General features: G+C 49.0%; 1 protein-coding gene across 4 annotated transcripts in view; it reads left to right on the top strand.

Annotated features, from left to right (window-relative positions):
* Positions 1-459: 459 nt before the first annotated feature.
* Positions 460-17,989, top strand: part of FYCO1 (FYVE and coiled-coil domain autophagy adaptor 1) — an 86,376-nt gene continuing 68,846 nt past the window's right edge. For 3 of the 4 annotated variants that reach the window (XM_059939423.1, XM_059939425.1, XM_059939426.1), the window contains exons 1-4: positions 460-559; positions 10,088-10,230; positions 13,260-13,366; positions 14,983-15,108. In XM_059939423.1, coding sequence (XP_059795406.1) covers positions 10,176-10,230; positions 13,260-13,366; positions 14,983-15,108 — 288 coding nt within the window. In that variant the 5' untranslated portion in view covers positions 460-559; positions 10,088-10,175. Of the gene's footprint in view, positions 560-9,456; positions 9,615-10,087; positions 10,231-13,259; positions 13,367-14,982; positions 15,109-17,989 lie in introns of those variants that run through there. The other variant, XM_059939424.1, reaches the window with a different exon arrangement.

The following is a 17,989-nucleotide window of genomic DNA, read 5'->3' as shown; positions in this document are numbered from 1 at the left end:
TTAAGTAGCAAGGGGGATGAAAAGATAGACCATTAGGCCCAAAAATATATAATGCTTTTTATTTAGCCCAATATATTAAAACATTATTTCAACATGGAATCAATATAAAAATGTTAATGAGCTATTTTACATTCTTTTGGAACTCAGGTGTGTTTTGCACTTACAGCACATGTACAATTCAACTCAAACTAGTCACGTTTCAAGTTCTCAAAAGCCACACGTGTACAGCACTGCTTTCAGGATCCCAGACATACGATTTGTGGACACACATGCTCCCAGGGATTGCAAGGGTTAATTTAAAGCCGGCCGACCCCTTGGAACCCCTGGCAGTTTTGAGCATCAGCTCTGCGGAGCATGCCGGGAGTTGTAGTCCGCACTCGGCTGTCCGTGGGGTCCGATGGGAGTTGTAGACAGAGGCCCTGTGTAGCATGCTGGAAGTTGTAGTCTGCGCCAGCCTGTGGCGGGGTCTGCGTATCATGGCCGCCTACGCCGCGCTGTCGTACTCTTCCGCTTGGCCGCAGAAAGTTTCGGTTCTGTCCCACCGGGGACCCACGAGCGCGTAAGTGCTGCGGGTGGCCGGCCGGACTCACGGGGCACCTCTAGTTGCTGTCGCCTCTGGAGCGGAGAACTTCCCTCCAGGCGCGGCTTGTCACCTGTTGCCCTGACCGCCTCCGCCCTTATGCCGGGTCTCCCACAGACTCCGCCGGAGCCCTTGCCCATGCCCTTGCCCTTGCCCAGCGGGCCTAGGAAGCACCTAGGGCCGGTGAATCTGACGCTGGAACCCAGGCTGCCTCTGGTAATCAGTTAGAAAGACAGACAGTCCCCCTCCCCCCCCCCCCCCCACCTCCGCCCAAACACCAGTTCCAAGACACCCGACGGCCAAGGAGCCCACATGTGTGGTCTCAGAACAAGTCTTGGAGTCTTTAAGCACAGGAGGGACAGGCCCCCGAGTTTCTGCTTGCATTGTCCAAAAAGCCGATGACCTGAAGAGGCGTACTTCCTGGCTCAGCTGGGCCGGGACAGCCCAGACCTTAACTTTGCAAAACTCCAAGACCTAACTTTGCCCGGGTCTCTCCCTTCTCGTAAGGGGACGGTTTGTTCATCCTGGGCCGTCCCCAGGCCATGGCCCATTCTCTTTAACCACTGAGCACATCCTCTTGTGCTCTGGTGCAGGGTTTCGAGATAGCCCCCAGGTGATTGTTCCTGAAACACCTGTGGATTTTTGGATTGTGGTGTGGCTGCACCGGACTTCGGCTAGAGTCCGTGATATGAAGAAGCTAGGCTGGAGGGTGTAAGGGGAGGGCTGAATTTTACTTTTCCTAAGAAAAGCATGTGTGGTTGACACCTTAACCACGTGGCTCCCAGATAGTGCACTTGTGTCATCTGATGCCCCTTGTCACTCTTCACAGTTCCATCCGCTACCCACCTCCAGAACAAAATAGAGCACTCTTTGAAACTACCGGTGTTGGCCACAGCCTCTCTGCCCCTCTGCCTGTCTTACCACAGCAGTTTCCTTTCCCAACAGAGAAATGGGTCAGGGGCTCTTTGAGGGCAGAGGATCAGGCGTTAATCTGCTCATTGCTCTCCTGCCACTTCCAGCCTTGTGGTGCTCTGTAGCCAGCTTAACTCCCCTGCCATCTGCCTAATGCGGGCTGCTGGGTATTGTAGCCGGGGAAGAGCTGTCACGCTGAGGTTCTGCTTTCAGTGGCTCCCACCCTCTGAAGTGGGCCCATGTTGAGTAGGTTCCACTTGACCCTCCCTCCCATGAGAGCTACTGTTCACAAATTATTGAATGCCCTGTACCAGTTATGAGCCATTATTATTAATCACCCTGGAAATCAGAGTTAATTGTCTCAGTGATGGGACGTGGCCTTCTTTGATGAAAAGAATGTGAAAAGGCTTTAGGAAAAAGATTTTCTGTTTCTGTTAAAAGTGTTCTTTGCGTAATGCTTCATTTAGTTTTTAATTTGGGAAAACAAACATACAGAATCATTGAAAGAATTGTATAGTGAACATATACCCACCTGTTAGATTCTACAGTTAATATTTTACTCCAGTTATTTTTGTGTTGCTTTAGAATCGATCCTCTAGCTGCTCTTTGGATGGTCTTTGCTCCTTGAGGCTGGTTTTTGGGACACCAGCATGGGTTCAGGAGCCACGCTTTTAACCTGGTCCTTCTGGGATGGGATGGCCCCCACAGATGTTTGTGACAAGAGGAACCACCCAAAACAGCACAAGATCAGAGCAGTTGGTAACTTTGTCCCATGTTGGTCACTGAGGCTGTGGGCTGCTGCCTCTGGAACATACAATAGGCACTCAAGAATGGCAGTCCCCCTCTTCCCTTTAGGGGAGAGGCTTGGCTAATGGGTAACCTGCATTTTCTGGTGATTGCAAGGACAGCTTTGGTGACTCAGAACCAGAGTGTCTTTAAACCTGAGGCAGAGGAAGCATATTGTGTAGCTGTGGTGTCATGGTGAAAATCACTGATAGGAACTCAAAAGTCTGGAGCCACATTCACTGGAGCCAGCCCAGGCAGCAGAGCAGGTAAGATTCATTAACCAGAGGCCGCCTGTGAGCAGAGATGATTCGGGTTTGGCCTTGTGAACATCTCTTCACCTAGTGGATGGATGTCATTGTGTTGCTCAAAAGATAAACAATATTTCCTATTTGTGATCTCAATGCCAGATTTTTTTTAAGCTCTTGATTGGTTTAATAGCCTCTGTTTGAACAGCTAAATCAATCAGTAGGGTGGGTTTTGAACTGCTTCCGTGGGTCTCTGTTTATCATGCTGTTTTTAGATGTGTTACTATACTGCCCCCATAAGAGCTTCGGCCTCAGAGTGCATGGGCTCCTGGCTTTTAGAAGATGAGGATGACAGAACTGTGCTGATTTGGGCAGGAGGTGTTTCTCCCTCTTCCTCACTTTGGAGCCAGTCAGCCTGGTGGTTTTAGTGGCCGCCAGTGGTCCTTCCTGTTCTCTGTGGCATTTGAAAGAAATCAGGTGCCTGTTTCTAGTTGGGGTCAGATCCTCTTTGCAGGGATGAAGATGTGCGTGTCAGTGTGTTTCCGAGGACAGACTTAAGGAGAGTCTGTGGTCTGGGTGTAGTCCTGTGGCAGTGTGGCTAGTTTCAGAGCCCAAGGGCAGGTCTGGCTAACCATCTCAGGAGCCTGGGGTACCGAGTTACCTGAAAACCGAGTTAGGGGAGCCCTTGGAGTCCAGAAGAAAAACCTGAAGGGAAAAAGCATTCCAAGCAAGCCATTAGTCTGCAGAGGGCTAGGCCGAGAGTAGAATCCCTGTAAGAGGTCCAGGGTGGGCTGGCAACTGAACCAGAGGTGGTGGCTTAATGTGGAGCTGGAAGAAACTGTAGCCCCAGGTACTTTTTCCAGGGCATCTACAGCCTGGGTCAGCAGCGGGGCTTAGAAGCCTCAGCCAAAGTTAACCACCGAGAATGTCTGTTCTTCTCCTTGCGCACCTCCTCCATGGAGGAAGGTAAAGGGTAACCTCTCTACACTGTATCTGAAAACACACACACACGCACACATGCGCACACACACACACACACACACACACACACACACACACAGTAGGAAGAGGTCAAATAACTTCCCCAGGACAGATATGTTAAAATTGCCTCAAAATACTTTGAACTAAATGTACGATGGGTCTCCCCCAATCATGGCATAATCTTTATCGCATTATTTGTTACATGATAGGGAATGGAAATTTCACAAGATGAGTCTGATTCTGCATTCTGAATAGGGTCCAGCTTAGCAGGACTCAGCTGTGATTGAGAGAAGAGAAGACACTTTCCTTGCCCATTGCTTCCTGGATGTTTTCTCTGGGCTTTCCAGTGGCAAGACCTCCGCCCTGCACCCCCAAATATGGATATATGGCTCCTTCCTGAGCAACTGCCCACCTTCCTAAAAAAGATAGCTTTCTCCAAGCCCAGAAGCAACACCTCACAACCACAAGTTCCTCTTGACCCTGCTCTACTGGGTCAGCAGACTGGAATCAGGGCCAGTTTTGTGTATGTTCCAGGGGGAGTGACCAAGAGACCTGGAATTGTTGGTGGGAGGGAGGGGGCCAAGAGAAGGTTCAAGAAGTGATGGCAAAGTCTCAAGTCTTCATTCCCTTTAAGAAAGAGAAGATGACAAGCAAGGAGTGTTTGGGCGAGATGACCCAGGCCTGCAGTTGGTCAGCCCTTTAATTATAGGTCTTTAATTATAATTGTCTCCTAATGAGCCTTTGTTCACGTGTGCTGAAATGTTGACCTCTGAGCTGGCCTCTGACAAACTCTTGAGCACTCTCCTAGGCACCATCTAGAAGCCCTGGTGAGGGCAGTCTGCCTGACCACTGGCCGTTTTAGCACTGAGCCCCAGGACCTCCAGGCCTTCAAAGCTGCAGGTACCAGCCAAGTGCCCCCTTTCCATAGGTGGTAACTAGATAGATGTTGTTGGGTGTGCTGAACCAGGCCAAGGCAATGGACTCTTCGGAAAGGCTTTCTGCTTTTGACTGGTCTGAACTGTCCTTGTTAACATTCTTTCCCAGTCAGGGTGGAATTGACAACTTGTATGCCCCACCTTGTTCGGGAGTCGGGGAGGAGCCAACTGTATGGTGCCCTCTCTGGGTCACGTCTTAGCTATTGTGTTGGGAGCAATTATGACAAATTTGGCAGGCAGGGCAGGGTTGTCTTCTATGCCCCAGACTTCCTCCTCCCATTCTGAGCCTTCTTTCCTTATGTGGCTACTCCAATGCTATCGTCAACTGAAAAAAAATGCACAACATGAGAGTCATGAGTTAAGTTTTATTAAGGGGGGGAACGTCAGTATCATATATGATTTTAGTGAAGGAGGGTACGTGCAGTCAAGCACACATTTTGGCAAGGCTTGCCGCTAGTCACAAGGAGCAGATGTCACTGTTAATGATTTTAGTGCTTTTCTGTATATGAGAAGATGGAAGAATTTAGGCTCGTAAAATCTTCTCCTGAAAATATCGAACTGTCTGAAGGCCTATTCTGCCAGTTTTTCCCAGAGCACAGAGTGCTTCATTCCTGATCTCCACCCTGAACTCCTTTCAGGATGTCTTGAAGGTCAATGACTGCAGTGGCTTAATCCTTGTAGAGGCAGATGGCAAGTGCCAATTTCAGCTGGCACTGTGTTTCTCCTGCCACAGCCAGTTTGGGGGCAACATCATGAGTATTAGTCATTTGTACCATAGTGTAAAGAAGTTTACATGAGTCAGTGTCTTTGTATCTTAATTTGGGACTGAACTGCTGTCTCCGTTGTTTAAGGCATTTAGGGCATCTAGGCAGGTATGGGAGGAATTTGGAGGTCAGGGAAGATCCTTTACCTCTAAACTAATACATAGGCTGTGACGAGGAACCCAGGCAACAGTACCAGGTAATAAATAAGAATTTTTAAAAATGCGTTTAGTCCCTTTTCCTCTTTACCAGAAGATTGGATGTTTTCAGACATTCTGGATAAGCTTAAACATCATTTTGAGTTGTTGACAAGAGAATCCAGTGTTCCCCAAAATTTTATAAAATGAAGTTCTCTGGTATTTGAAAGAGCTTGCCAGAGACAGTGATGGAGGGGTTCACAATGTCATGCAACAAGGACCCTGGGTTGATGGAGGTGATTTGCACGTTGGGGGCCTTGCAAGGCGCTGGAGTCCTGGAGCCCATGGCGGTGTGGATAGAAGCAATCTCTGAGTGTCTCGTGAGTTAGGAGAGCAGTTTGCCAATGGGCTGTAGAGGTCAGGATCGTACTGGTTCATGCCAGAAGTCTGTGATTCCTGTAATATAATAGGAAATATATATTTGGTCTCTTTCCCTGGTTCCTGGCACAGAGCTTCCAAAACTCTTGGAATTTCCTGAGTAATAGGAGTGTCTTTTGTTATTCATAGCAAAACCCTTTCAACCATAAGCATAACCATATGCTAATAAGATGACTCTTCATGGGCCCCTGGATAGATAGCTTCTGCCTGAGGGCTGGTTGCCAGAGGACTTTCAGCCCCACCCTTAGACCCCTCTGGGGAGTGGAGAGGGGCTGAAGGTGGAGTAAATGGCCAGTGGCCAGTGATTTAATCCGTCATGCCTGTGTAATGAAACCTCCTTAAAAACCTCAAATGACAGGATTCTGAGAAATACTGTGCTGATGAACACACTGAAGTGCTGGAGGGCGCAGAGCCCTGAGGGTATGGAAGCTCCCACCCCACCCCCCTTATCTTTGCATCTCTTCCATTTCACTGTTGCTGAGTTGTGTCCTTTAAAATAAACCGGTTATAGTAAAATGTTACCCCAAGTTTTGTGAGCTGTTCTAGCAAATTATAGAACCTGAGATGGGGATTGTGGGAACCCCAGTTTATAGCTGGTTGGTCAGAAGTACAGGTAGTGACAGGTACTGGGACCTGTGACTGGTGTCTGAAGCCGGGGCAGTCTTGTGGACTGAGCCTTTAACCTGTGCGGTCTGCACTGACTTCAGGTAGTTAGAGTTAGAATTGAATTGAGGGACTTCCCTGGTGGTCCAATGGTTAGGGCTCCGCGCTTTCACTGCCGAGGGCACGGGTTCAATCCCTGGTCGGGGAACTAAGATCCCGCAAGCCCTGTGGCATGGCCAAAAAGAAAAAGAATTGAATTGAATTGCAGGACACCCATTGGTGTCAGCTGGATATCGGTGTGGGGAAAAAAGCCACACGTTTGGTGTCAGAAGTGTTGTGAGTAAAAAATATCTCATCCCTAAACCAAAGGGCAAGCTTATCTAGAGACACAAGGAAGTTGACCAAGGGGTGGAGAGAGACTGTGCCCCATTCTGTGTCTTTTGAAGTTTAATAATAACCTCAGGCCCAGGAAAAGGGAGGCCAGAATGCGAAGAGTCATTCTTTAAAGTCCATGAAAATAGCATTCCTGTGGTGACCATTTGCTTCCTGAAACCCTGTGAGGTGGTGACCCACAGCCATGGTGGGTCACTGTGTAGTCACTGTGACCTACAGGCCCAGCAGCGGTTTCTCAGGGCTCATTATCTTGGTGGTGAGGCAGAGGCTCTTTGGAAAATCAACTTGTGTAACCAGTGGTTGGGCACAGCTCACCCCGTGACCTGGGAACTTGGCCTCAGCGGAGGGAGGCACTCCGAGGCTCAGGCGGAGAAGGCCTCCTGGGCTCGGGCTGACACTTGCGGCTTCACCAAAGTGCCAAGAAGTCTTGAAGGAGCATGTTTCTGTCTGTTCAGGCTCGTCATTCCAAGATGCCAGTTTGGTTTACAGACGCTGTTGCCCTTGTGCCAGGCTCCAAAGAGGGCTGGTTTCTAGGAAATCCAGCTGGTCGTATAGTTCATGCATTGTCCCAGCCAGAGCCTGGATGACATAACTAAGAATCTGTTGTCATTAATGCTTCCTTTCCAGGCTCCGCCCTCTCTGTCATTTGCGGGTCTCAGCCTAGTTTTAAGTAAGTATACACAGAGACCCAGTGAACTCACGGGGTTTAGGTCATCTTCCTTCAAGATTATTTCTTCCCGAAGGTACAAAGCTCTCTGTTGACCATAGTCAAATAAGGGGAGTGCAGGTAGAGAAACAGCCTCTACACCTGCCGTGCCCTCCACCCTGGCGCCCTTTCCTCCTCAGGTCTCTTCGATGACCTCCTATTCATCACCCAACTCAGTTGCCATTACTGAGAGTGTCCACCATCCTCTCCCTTCCCCCAGCAGAATGAAAGTTCCCTTCCTCAGGTCCCATTGCATCTTGCTAAACTCATACCGATGCTGCTCTTTGGTTTGTTGAGATAAGATGTACAGTATGTGAGTTTTGACAAATATATGTTCGTCAAATATATACAGTCATGTAACCACCACCATAATCACGACACAGAATAGAGTTGCCCGCCAAAATTTCTGCATGCTCTCTTGTAGTCCAACCCTCCCTTCCCCCTCAGCTCCTGGCACCCACGGATCTGATTTCTCCCCAGTGTTTTGCCTTTGTAAGAACAGCATGCAGATGGAATCATAAAGTAGGTAGCTTTTCAGTCTGGCTTCTTTCACTCGGCAAACATCATTTGTTGTGTGTATCCCTGGTTCATTCCCTCTCCTTGCTGAGTACCCATAACTTTTTATTCATGTCTCTGCATGGACCTCTTCTGCCATATCCGCATATCTGGATGCTTTTCTGTCTGTCTTCTTGGCGCACAGTCGAGCTCCTCCAGGGCTGGATGGTGCCTGGTTGCCCCAGTAACCCCAGGCTGCACTTGACAGTGTAGTGCCAGGGCAGCTGCGCACTGACAGTGATGATCCTTGATCCTCTCCTCCTCGCTGGGGGAGGAGCCAAGTGTCCGCCCAGGCAGCAGAGCCCCTGCAGAAGTCTGGCCCATCCTGGGCTCCTGCTCTCTAGGGCCCTGGCTGGTCCCTGCTCAGGCTCTGTGTTCAGCAGGTGACCTACAGGGCCGCCCAGGGATGGGCAGGCTGGCTTCTGGTGAATCACACCCACCCTCGGTTTGGTGTCTGTGATGGCAGGGTGCCAGCACTTGCTAGGGACTTTGGCGGAGTCTTTGTGGATGCCCTGACTCTCTGGGGCTCCGTGTCACGAATTACTGGGAGTGTGGTACAGGTATGTACCTGTCTAGTTCTTCCTAGGCTGGAGAAGCCCTCTTTGGGCCTTGTTTTCACTGAGTCACAGCTGCACTGGCTTGTGGGTTAAAAACAGGCCTAGGCATATCTGCACCACGACAGGCCCTCCCCAGGCCTCAGGCTGACCTGAATGCTTGTGTAAATATTTGGAGGAACTTGAGGTTGGCGACCATTTGTCCTCCTGGATCTTCTTGCCTTGTCTCCTGGAGCAGTAAGGCGAAGAGCGTGGTGGGAGAGTGAGGACCAGTTCATGTTTGAAACGCTCAAGGTGGTGGCACATTTGAGAGGCACTGGAGTTCAGGGCAGTTCCTAGGAGCCAGTGGAAGTGGTTAACATTTGCTGTAGTGACAGTGGCTCCGTTGTAGAGCCAAAGGGGTTGAATTCAGACTGACCAGAGTTCACATCACGATTCCCCTCCCTACTGGCCCAGGGCCTTAGACAAGTTACACGGCTTCTCTGTATGCCAGTTTCTCCCTTGTATGTTATCTATCTCCCAGGGCGCTGCTGAGAATTAAAATGAGTTAGTGTGTAAAGCACGTAGCAGGCCCGGTGCACAGCAGGCCCTCGTCTAGGGGTGGCTACTATGGCCACCTCTAGTCTTGCCAAGTGCTTTTGCCAGCAAATGTTATGCCTTTGCATCGGACATCTAAGGAAAGGGTTAGAGGTTCTGAAAGGAGGATACGGTGGTGTCCAAGTGCACGTCCAGACCTCCTTCCGATGCTGCTCGTATCTCCTCCTCTTTGTTGGTCTCCAGCCACCACTGCGTCCTTAAATCACTTCAGCAGCTGCCCAAGTAGCGCTGGTAACTCGGGACTCACCAGCCGTGAGAGGACTGTAACCGAGCTTAAAATAGAGACGGCCCTTGACTGGTCCTGAGGGCTGCGCAGGCCCCTGACGGCCCCTGGTGTCTGCCCTCCCAAGCTGAGCCGGACTCTGGCGGCTGGAGGCTGCAGACCTCCCTGAGAGGCAAGCCAGGCTCTCCTTGGTCCGCAAGCCCTGAGGGTATGTGTCCTCAGCCTCACGCCTCCACCGCTGCCTGGGGAGGGGGTAGGGCCCGGCCTGGGGGAGCCGGCAGATCTGGTGTGGTGGCACTTTAGGCTTAGCAGGTCAGTGAGCGGGGTTGGACTAGTTCTGGCCTTGGTGTAGGGGGATGGGGGGAGCCACTGGAAAGCGTTTTTAAACGTGGAAAGTGCGGCAGGCCTGTCTAAGGGCAGACTAGGAGGGGAGCTCAGAAAGAATAGGTCATGTTATTTAGTTGATCTTGTTTCTTTTGAAGCTCCCAACCAGGTCACTGTGTCTGAATATAAGTGTATCAGAGAATGCCCACAGAGCAAGGCCCACACAGAAAGGTCAAGCCCTTCCCATTGAGGGAAGATGCCCAGACGGGGCGACTTTGTGCCCGGAGCAGCGTGCCTCTACTACTGTCTTTAAATTGTGTCCGTGACCGCCTCCTCCACGGCCTCCTTCCTGTGCAGGTGCCACCGCGGAGTCTGACCGCTGCTGAGCGGCCCCAGGCAGGAGGCCCACAGCCAGGAAAGGCGGCCCCTGACGGTCACGGTTACCATGGCGTCCACCAGCGTGGAGAGCCAGCTGCAGAGAATCATCCGTGATTTGCAAGGTACGGCTTGGCTGAAGGGCACACACCGGGCTTGGTGTTGGGAGAGCTGTGACGGTGCTCTTGCTGTCGCCAGCTGAAAGTAGCCCTGTGATCTGTGTTTACGCCGAGAGTAATCGGAGCCCTCGGGACACATCATATTGAAATATTTGGGGCTCAGATGTCCGCCCTGTTAAGGCTGGGAGACCTTGCCTGGCCCTCCTCTCAGGCACTGTAAAGGCACTTTGTAAACAAAATCAAATACCCCTTTCTGGGTGTGGGTCTGATTTCTCTGTGTGTGTGTGTGTGTGTGTGTGTGTTTGTGTGTTTGTGTTTTCAAACCACCTGTTAAGTCTTTGAATTGTGAGCCTCTGGGAGATGGTGGAATTGGCTCATTTGCAGAGATATTCTCCCTCCTTCTAAGCAGGAAGACGAGACACCCATCTTTCTTGTTTTGCTCTTCCACCTGGTCCCGGGTGGAACTCACTCCAGTTCTGGGCCTGCTGCCTCCCAGACTTCCCTGAGCTCAACGTTGCCCAATGAGAGAGACTTGTGGGCCTCGGCTCACTGGGCAAAGGCAAGGCAGGCGGGGGTGCGCGTGCAGAGAGCAGGCTCGGGAGGAACGCGCTGTGTTCTGTACTGGCTGTGGAGTCCAGGGCCCAAGTTCACCCTTTCAGGTGACGTCCCAAGGGGAGAATTTTGGCAAGTTTTCTGTCCCTCATGGATCACCAGGGCTTGTAAGCCTCTCTGGAGCACAGCACATTTGCTACAACACAGTCTGAAGCTGACTCCTTCCTCCATGTCATGGGGACCCCAGTGACACTCTCCTGACAGACTCAAGGCGCAGGTTCCTAACTGCTCAGACATGGTGACAACCAGCTGCAGTCGCTCATACCCAGGCCAGTGGAGGCCACAACAGTCTTCACTGTGAAGGCAAATATCGATGAGATAAAAATCACTTTCTCAGGCTTATCTCCTGTTTATGTAGTATTTTGGGCCTTCATGGCATTTCATGTGTGCCAGGCACGAGTCTCACAGATAATAGCTCATTGAGTCCTCACGTTTGGTCCTATGAGGCAGGGACCATTATTATTCCCATTTTGCAGATGTGGAAACAGGCACAGAGAGGTTAAGTGACTTGCCTACAGTCACACATCCAGTCAGGCAGAGCCTGGGTTTGCACACTCACCTGGTGCCAGGGTCTGTGCTCTTAACCACACCAGTCTACGTCCAGCTAAAATGTGGGAGATGGCTTTTTTCTTTTTAAATCTATATACACACACACACATGCACACACATACACACAGAAAGTAAAATGACAGTCCCTGCAAATCTGAGATTGCCCCTGGTCTTCAGAGGTTTCTCCACAAAGTAAGCCATCTTCTCTCTGTTTTAGTCTCTGGATCTCAAGGATGACTCTGGGACCCAGAGGTCGTTATTGGAGGGAAGGAAGAGGAAGGGAGGAGCCCATGGCAGAGCTCCTGATCCAGGGAGGAAGACAGGCATCAGAATTTGTTCAGTTGCCCTTTCCCACCCCATGTGCTATCCTCGTCTGTCATGCCCCACATCCCAAGGCCATCTCAATGTCCTATACCCAGGCCTCAGAGCACTTTGGTGGGAATTTTTAAAAGGCACCACACTTTCTCAAGACCCTTTCTTTTCATCTGTTGGTAATTATCAGAGATTAGAGCTGGAAATTTTATATTGCACGTCCAAGGCTCCTTCTTTCAAAATTTCAGGAGTTCCCAGGTCAGGTTATGAGCTTTACTCCAGCCTGAGGGTGGGGGAGGAAGGCTGTGTGTCTTTCCTGGTCCCTGGCTGCTGGCTCTCAGTGCTGCCACAGCAGACACTTCTAGTAGGGCACACCAGACCACTATCACTTGTTGTGAGACTCAGTCCCAAGAACATGTCTTTGCCATTTGCTGACCTTTGCCTGAGGGCTCAGTGTTGATTAACTTTTTTAGCAGCTCAGGCTCAGCTTCAGTCCTGGCAGGTCTGCTTTCTAACCATGGTGTTTGAGAGCAGTGGCTAGGGGTTCCTTTTCTTTCAAGAATTGTCAGAGGAGATAGCTTTGTGCAGCATGTCCCAACCATCTCGGCTGGGGACATTTTTCTCAGTGTCTAAATCAAACCCAACTTCTGACAGTCCCTCTGTCCCACGGCAGGGCTGTGAGTGAGAGTCAAAGGGGTTTTTCCTCTTTTTCAACACTGGGAGGTAAATCGTCCTAGAAGTTAAGAGGTGAGCTCTGGGGTCAGAGAGCCCTTGAGAAAACCAGGGTTCTCATTTCAGCTCTGCTGTTTGCCACCTGTGATCTTTGGCTCTGACCTCTCCGTGAGTTCCTCATCTGTAAAGTGGGGATGATAATGCCAGCCTTCGTCAATTCTACCGTGCACTTACTTTTTTTTCACATTTTAACAGCTCTGAAATTGGGATCATCTTAAAATCAGTTGCATCTTAGATTTGTTGAAATAAAGCAATTCCTTCCTCACAATGCTCTATTGAATGAGAAAGACATGCAGAGGCCTGGTGCCTAACCAGTACTCAGTTAGCAGAAGCAGGTGGTCATGTCATGTCAATGTCATTCTTGGCATTGTCATCATGACCTCTGTTTGCATATTCTGGGTCCGCTGGAAACCTGGACTTAACCTGTACCGAGCAGTGGGGTTATAGTGAAGAACAAGAAACATGGCTGGAATAGAGGATAAAGCTCTCAGGAAGTCAGTATTAGGGGACTGCTGTATGCTTTATCCACACAGCAGACATTTTTGACGGAATAGTACTCGCAAATGATAAGGCCTACACGGTGGGCCTACAGGGATGACCAAGAAATGTGCCCAGTCAGTGAGCTGTTGTAAAGTACCTGTGGGCTCTCAGGACATCCTAGCGCCTTCTGACTTGGAGTTCCAGCCCATGGATGTTTATGTAGCACTCCACATGTGCACAGCGCTTTGCTATCGTGGGCCACTTCCTCCTGCTGCTCCCCAGGGCCATCCCGCTGCTCTCTCTGAGGCCAGTCTCCAACTGGTTACATGCTCCTGTTTGTTGTCTTAAAGATGCTGTGACAGAACTAAGCAGAGAATTTAAGGAAGCAGGGGAACCCGTCACAGATGACAGCACCAGCTTGCATAAGTTTTCTTATAAACTTGAGTATCTCCTTCAAGTAAGTGACTCCTGTCATGTGTTGATTTCTGCTCTATTGTCTCTTGTCTCCCTCTTGGCTTCTTCATCAACATTCGGGATGCAGCTCCAAAAACTCAGTGCAGCCATTGAGGCCTCCTGGTTAGACTGAAGGTCACAGCCGTCCCCAGCCTCCAAGTGTGATCCTCTGGGGAATCAGAATGTTGCCCCTCAGGATGGTTTTGGGAATCGAGAACATTCTTCAGAGATGTAGGTCATCTTAATGCAGGTCACAAGGTCTCTCTGTATAGCAGGGATCTTAACTTTGGGGGAGTCACATAACCCTTTGGCAGTCCGGTGAAAGCTATGGAATCTCTCCCCAAACATATGCATACACACGCAATCACACATTTTCCAGGAGTGTGCGGACCCTCTGAAGATTATCCAGAGGCCCCTGTTCTAGAGCCTCGCTCCTCAAAGTGTGGTCCATAGGCCAGCAGCATCGGCATCACCTGGGAGCAGGTTAGAAGTGCACTCTTGGTTCCCACCTTGACCTGCTGAATCAGGATCTCTGAGGTCAGCTCAGGAAGTTTTCTTTTAACATGTTTACAGTGTAATGCTTATATCTGCTTGGTTCAAGAAGCACAGATCTAGAGAACTCTGCAGGTGTGGAAAAATACAGGCAACTACAATAGGCAGGAAGGAAATGGACCAATATGATAACAGAAGTTATCTTAGGGTGATGGTGTAGGCATTATAATTTTTTCTTTTCTTTTTTTTTTACCCAGTTGTCCTAACGATGTATGCACATCTTTTATAATCAAAAAAAATGCTATAGAACATTACGTTATAGGAAGATATCCTCTATCATTTAGAACACCATAAGTTTGCAATGTCATCTCCCACCAACGTGTATAGGATGAGAGCCCACTGGAGGAGGTGTCTCAGTGTGTTGGAGGCTCACTTTTCACATGCCTTTTTTTTTTTTTTTTTTAATTTTTATTAGAGTATAGTTGCTTTACAAGGTTGTGTCAGTTTCTGCTGTACAGCAAAGTGAATCAGCTGTATGTATACATATATCCCCTCTTTTTTGGTCACATGCCTTTTCAACTGGTTCTCTTGTTTTACATTGTGAAAGTATTAATGGGGCTTTTTTTTTTCTTAGCGCATTTTGGTTTTGGATTTGAAATGACTCATGGCTGACATTTATTTGGATTTATTCTATGTATATTAAAACAGTATTGAAGCTTGAGTTGAGTAACGGATAGAATGTCACTAACACATTTCCCTATATCAAGACGTCGTCAACACTCTTCATGTTGCCCTTAAAACTTTTCATTTGCGTTTCTTTACCATGTCTTAATAGCACCGTTGGTGTCTTCCACCCAACTCTGTGCACAGAGGTCCCTTTGGGCGCCTATTATTCCTGAATCTCACTAGTAGTATGACCTTGAGCTAGTTACTTAACCTCTCCTAGCCTCAGTTTCCTCACCTGTAAACTGAGGACGAAAACCCCCTCATTCACCCGTAAATAAAAATAATGCCAATAAAGGGCCTCGCCCAGTGCCAGGCAACTAAGAAGCTGTTATTATTCTTCGTTTAAATGGTGGGATAAACAGCAGTGGGTTTGGACGTCCTCACTCTCCTTTCCCTGCCCAGTTCGATCAGAAAGAGAAGGCCACCCTCCTGGGCAACAAGAAGGACTACTGGGATTACTTCTGTGCCTGCCTGGCCAAGGTGAAAGGAGCCAATGACGGGATCCGATTCGTCAAGTCTATTTCGGAGGTAAGCAGAGCAACCAAGGACGTCACCCCTTTCCCTTGCCTGCCTTAAACCTCTCTCGCAGAGACCTTAGCTGCAAACAGCCAAGTGAGGAAGTGAGGGTTTACGTGTAGGAAAGAAGTAAAGAAATCCAGTCCAGGTATGTGCAGTGCCCACTGAGAGCTCCGGGAAGCCACCTATGTGAGCGTTTACCAAGCCGAGGAATGGCTCAGTCATGACTGTATTAGACCCGAACCCAAACGTAACCTAACAGGGTGGGCTGCTCACATTGTGGTCTGCTCATGGTGCCCCTGAGAGGTGTACAGCATAGGACACCTTTACCTTTTTTAAAAGAATCGGTTTCTTAGATGAAATTCTTAGAGTTTGCTAGGCTACTTTCCCTATGATTTGCCCAGGAAACTTGGATTTGAAATGAAGAGAGTGATGTGGGATCTTGAGAGACAACTAAGCAGCTTCCCACATTAAGTTCTGAGCCCCTCAAGAGCAGAATGCCATGGCTTTGCTGTTTTACAAAACTCCAGATCAACAACAACACGCATACTCTGTCTCTCTGTCTCTCTCTCTCTCTCTCTCTCTCACACACACACACACACACACACACACACACACATACACACACCAGCCTACTCCATCTGGGAGTGAAGAACTTTGTACATTAAGGAGCAAGTAATCCCCTAGATTTGATGCAGGAGGCCTAAAGGGTTTGTATATTTCATCTTTCTTTCCAGTATCTCATGAGTAAGTCTAAGGTCCCTTTGAAGTCGGCAGACATGCTCCTTGGCCGGCCTTCCACAAAGGCCACAGGGTCAGATGCTCTGGGAAGAACTCCCTGGCCGTGCCAGCTGGAGCCAGGTGGGTTTCTACTTGTAGAGAATGATGGTGTTAGACACGTGGACACTGAGGGCTAGGCATTTTCCACTAGCTGTACCTTCTGACAGCTGAGAAAATGAGGAAAGATCCTGGCTCAGAGGAGTTGGTTTAATGTCCGGGTAGCACAGATAGGTCCTGTGAGATCTTGCCTGGTGGAACACTCAGGTGCATGATTAAGTGTTGTATTGCTTCTCGGTATAGTGCGATGAGTTCTGATTAGATGCTAACAAAAATTAAGAAATTAGATAATGAAAGTGGACCCATGATCTCAAAAAGTTCAAAAACAAAAAAAACCAACAAGGCTATGCAGTATATTCATTTGCAGTATAAGGGAACTATTACTGTTCCCTTTCCCAAAGGATGTTTAAAAAGACCTTTTTAAAAAAAAAAAAAAAAAATTATTTATTTATTTATTTTATTTTTGGCTCTGTTGGGTCTTCTTTGCTGTGCGCAGGCTTTCTCTAGTTGCGGCGAGCGGGGACTACTCTTCGTTGCAGTGCGTGGGCTTCTTATTGCGGTGGCTTCTCTTGTTGCGGAGCACGAGCTCTAGGCGTGCGGGCTTCAGTAGTTGTGGCGCACGGGCTCTAGAGCGCAGGCTCAGTAGTTGTGGCGCACGGGCTTACTTGCTCCACGGCATGTGGAGTCTTCCCAGACCAGGGCTTGAACCCGTGTCCCCTGCATTGGCAGGCGGATTCTTAACCACTGTGCCACCAGGGAAGTCCCTAAAAAGACCTTTTAAAATAGCTCCTTTTACATATATAATCAATTCAGTTAATAGGCCTGATTTAAAATGTAGCCTCAACTGTTTGCCTTTAAAAAATTAAATGTTCTAAATGCTGTTACAATGGCCATTTTATTAGTAAGGACAAGCCCTGGGACATCCCTGGTGGCACAGTGGTTAAGGATCCACCTGCCACTGCAGCGGACATGGGTTCGAGCCCTGGTCCGAGAAGATCCCGCATGCTGTGGAGCAGCCGAGCCTGTGCGCCACAACTACTGAAGCCCACATGCCTAGAGCCCATGCTCCGCAACAAGAGAAGCCACCACAATGAGAAGCCCACGCACCACAAAGAAGAGTAGCTCCCGCTCTCCTCAACTAGAGAAAGCCGGCGCACAACAACGAAGACCCATCACAGCCAAAAATTAATTAATTAATTAATTAATTAAAAAAAAAAAAAAAACAAGCCCTTCCCTTGGGAGCTTACAGACATGGGCTGTTATGTGGGGTTCCTTTTAGATTCTGCAGGGCCTATGTGTGGGTGTGCATTTGTATGACCAACACACTTCACTTCAGGATGCCTTGCTCAGCTGTTCTCGGCTGCCTGGGTTTCCTGGTTATCACCACTGAACACTTTGTTCTCACCTCACTTATCAGTGGAAAAGCATTTGGACGTGGGGATGTCATCAAGATTCTCCCCTGGGCACCTGTCTTGATCCACTCCCTGCAGACGTGCCATGGTGGTTTTTATAAAGCCAGGTCAGGCTGCTGCCCACCTTCATTTCCAGACCTCCTGGCTATACCCCAAACCCACAAAACTCACATAGAAAAATGTCTTACAGCCTCTTACATAAATGTCTTATGAGGTTTCACACCTTCTTATTTTTTAAAACTACTTCACATTGTGGTATCATTTCCTTGAGTCAGCAATGAGAAGGCATACAGCTCTGAGCTAAAAGGTGCTGGGTACCAGGATGTTTACAGCATCATGAATGTGCCGGTACTTGAGGTCATACCTCATGTTTCCTGTCTCATTCCAGCACCATGGCTGGCTTCTTAATAGGATGGAGGATTAGGACCATCTTTTGGTCAAACCACTACCGTCCCTTCCCCCAACCACCAAGTTAAACATTTCTGACCTTTGAAGAGGTGAGGAGGGAATGGGTCTTGGCTTACCCTGCTCAGAGCCAGCACCTGACAGAACAGGTGCATGTGGTAGGTTGAGAGGTTTTGAGTTCCTGCCTACTTATCTTGAGCTTCTGGGGCTGAAACATTGGGAGCATGAATCCTAATTTG

This window comes from Balaenoptera ricei, chromosome 11 (genome assembly GCF_028023285.1).
Source record: "Balaenoptera ricei isolate mBalRic1 chromosome 11, mBalRic1.hap2, whole genome shotgun sequence".
In the NCBI taxonomy this organism is placed as follows: domain Eukaryota; kingdom Metazoa; phylum Chordata; class Mammalia; order Artiodactyla; family Balaenopteridae; genus Balaenoptera; species Balaenoptera ricei.
This window is presented reverse-complemented; position numbering and strand designations above follow the sequence as displayed.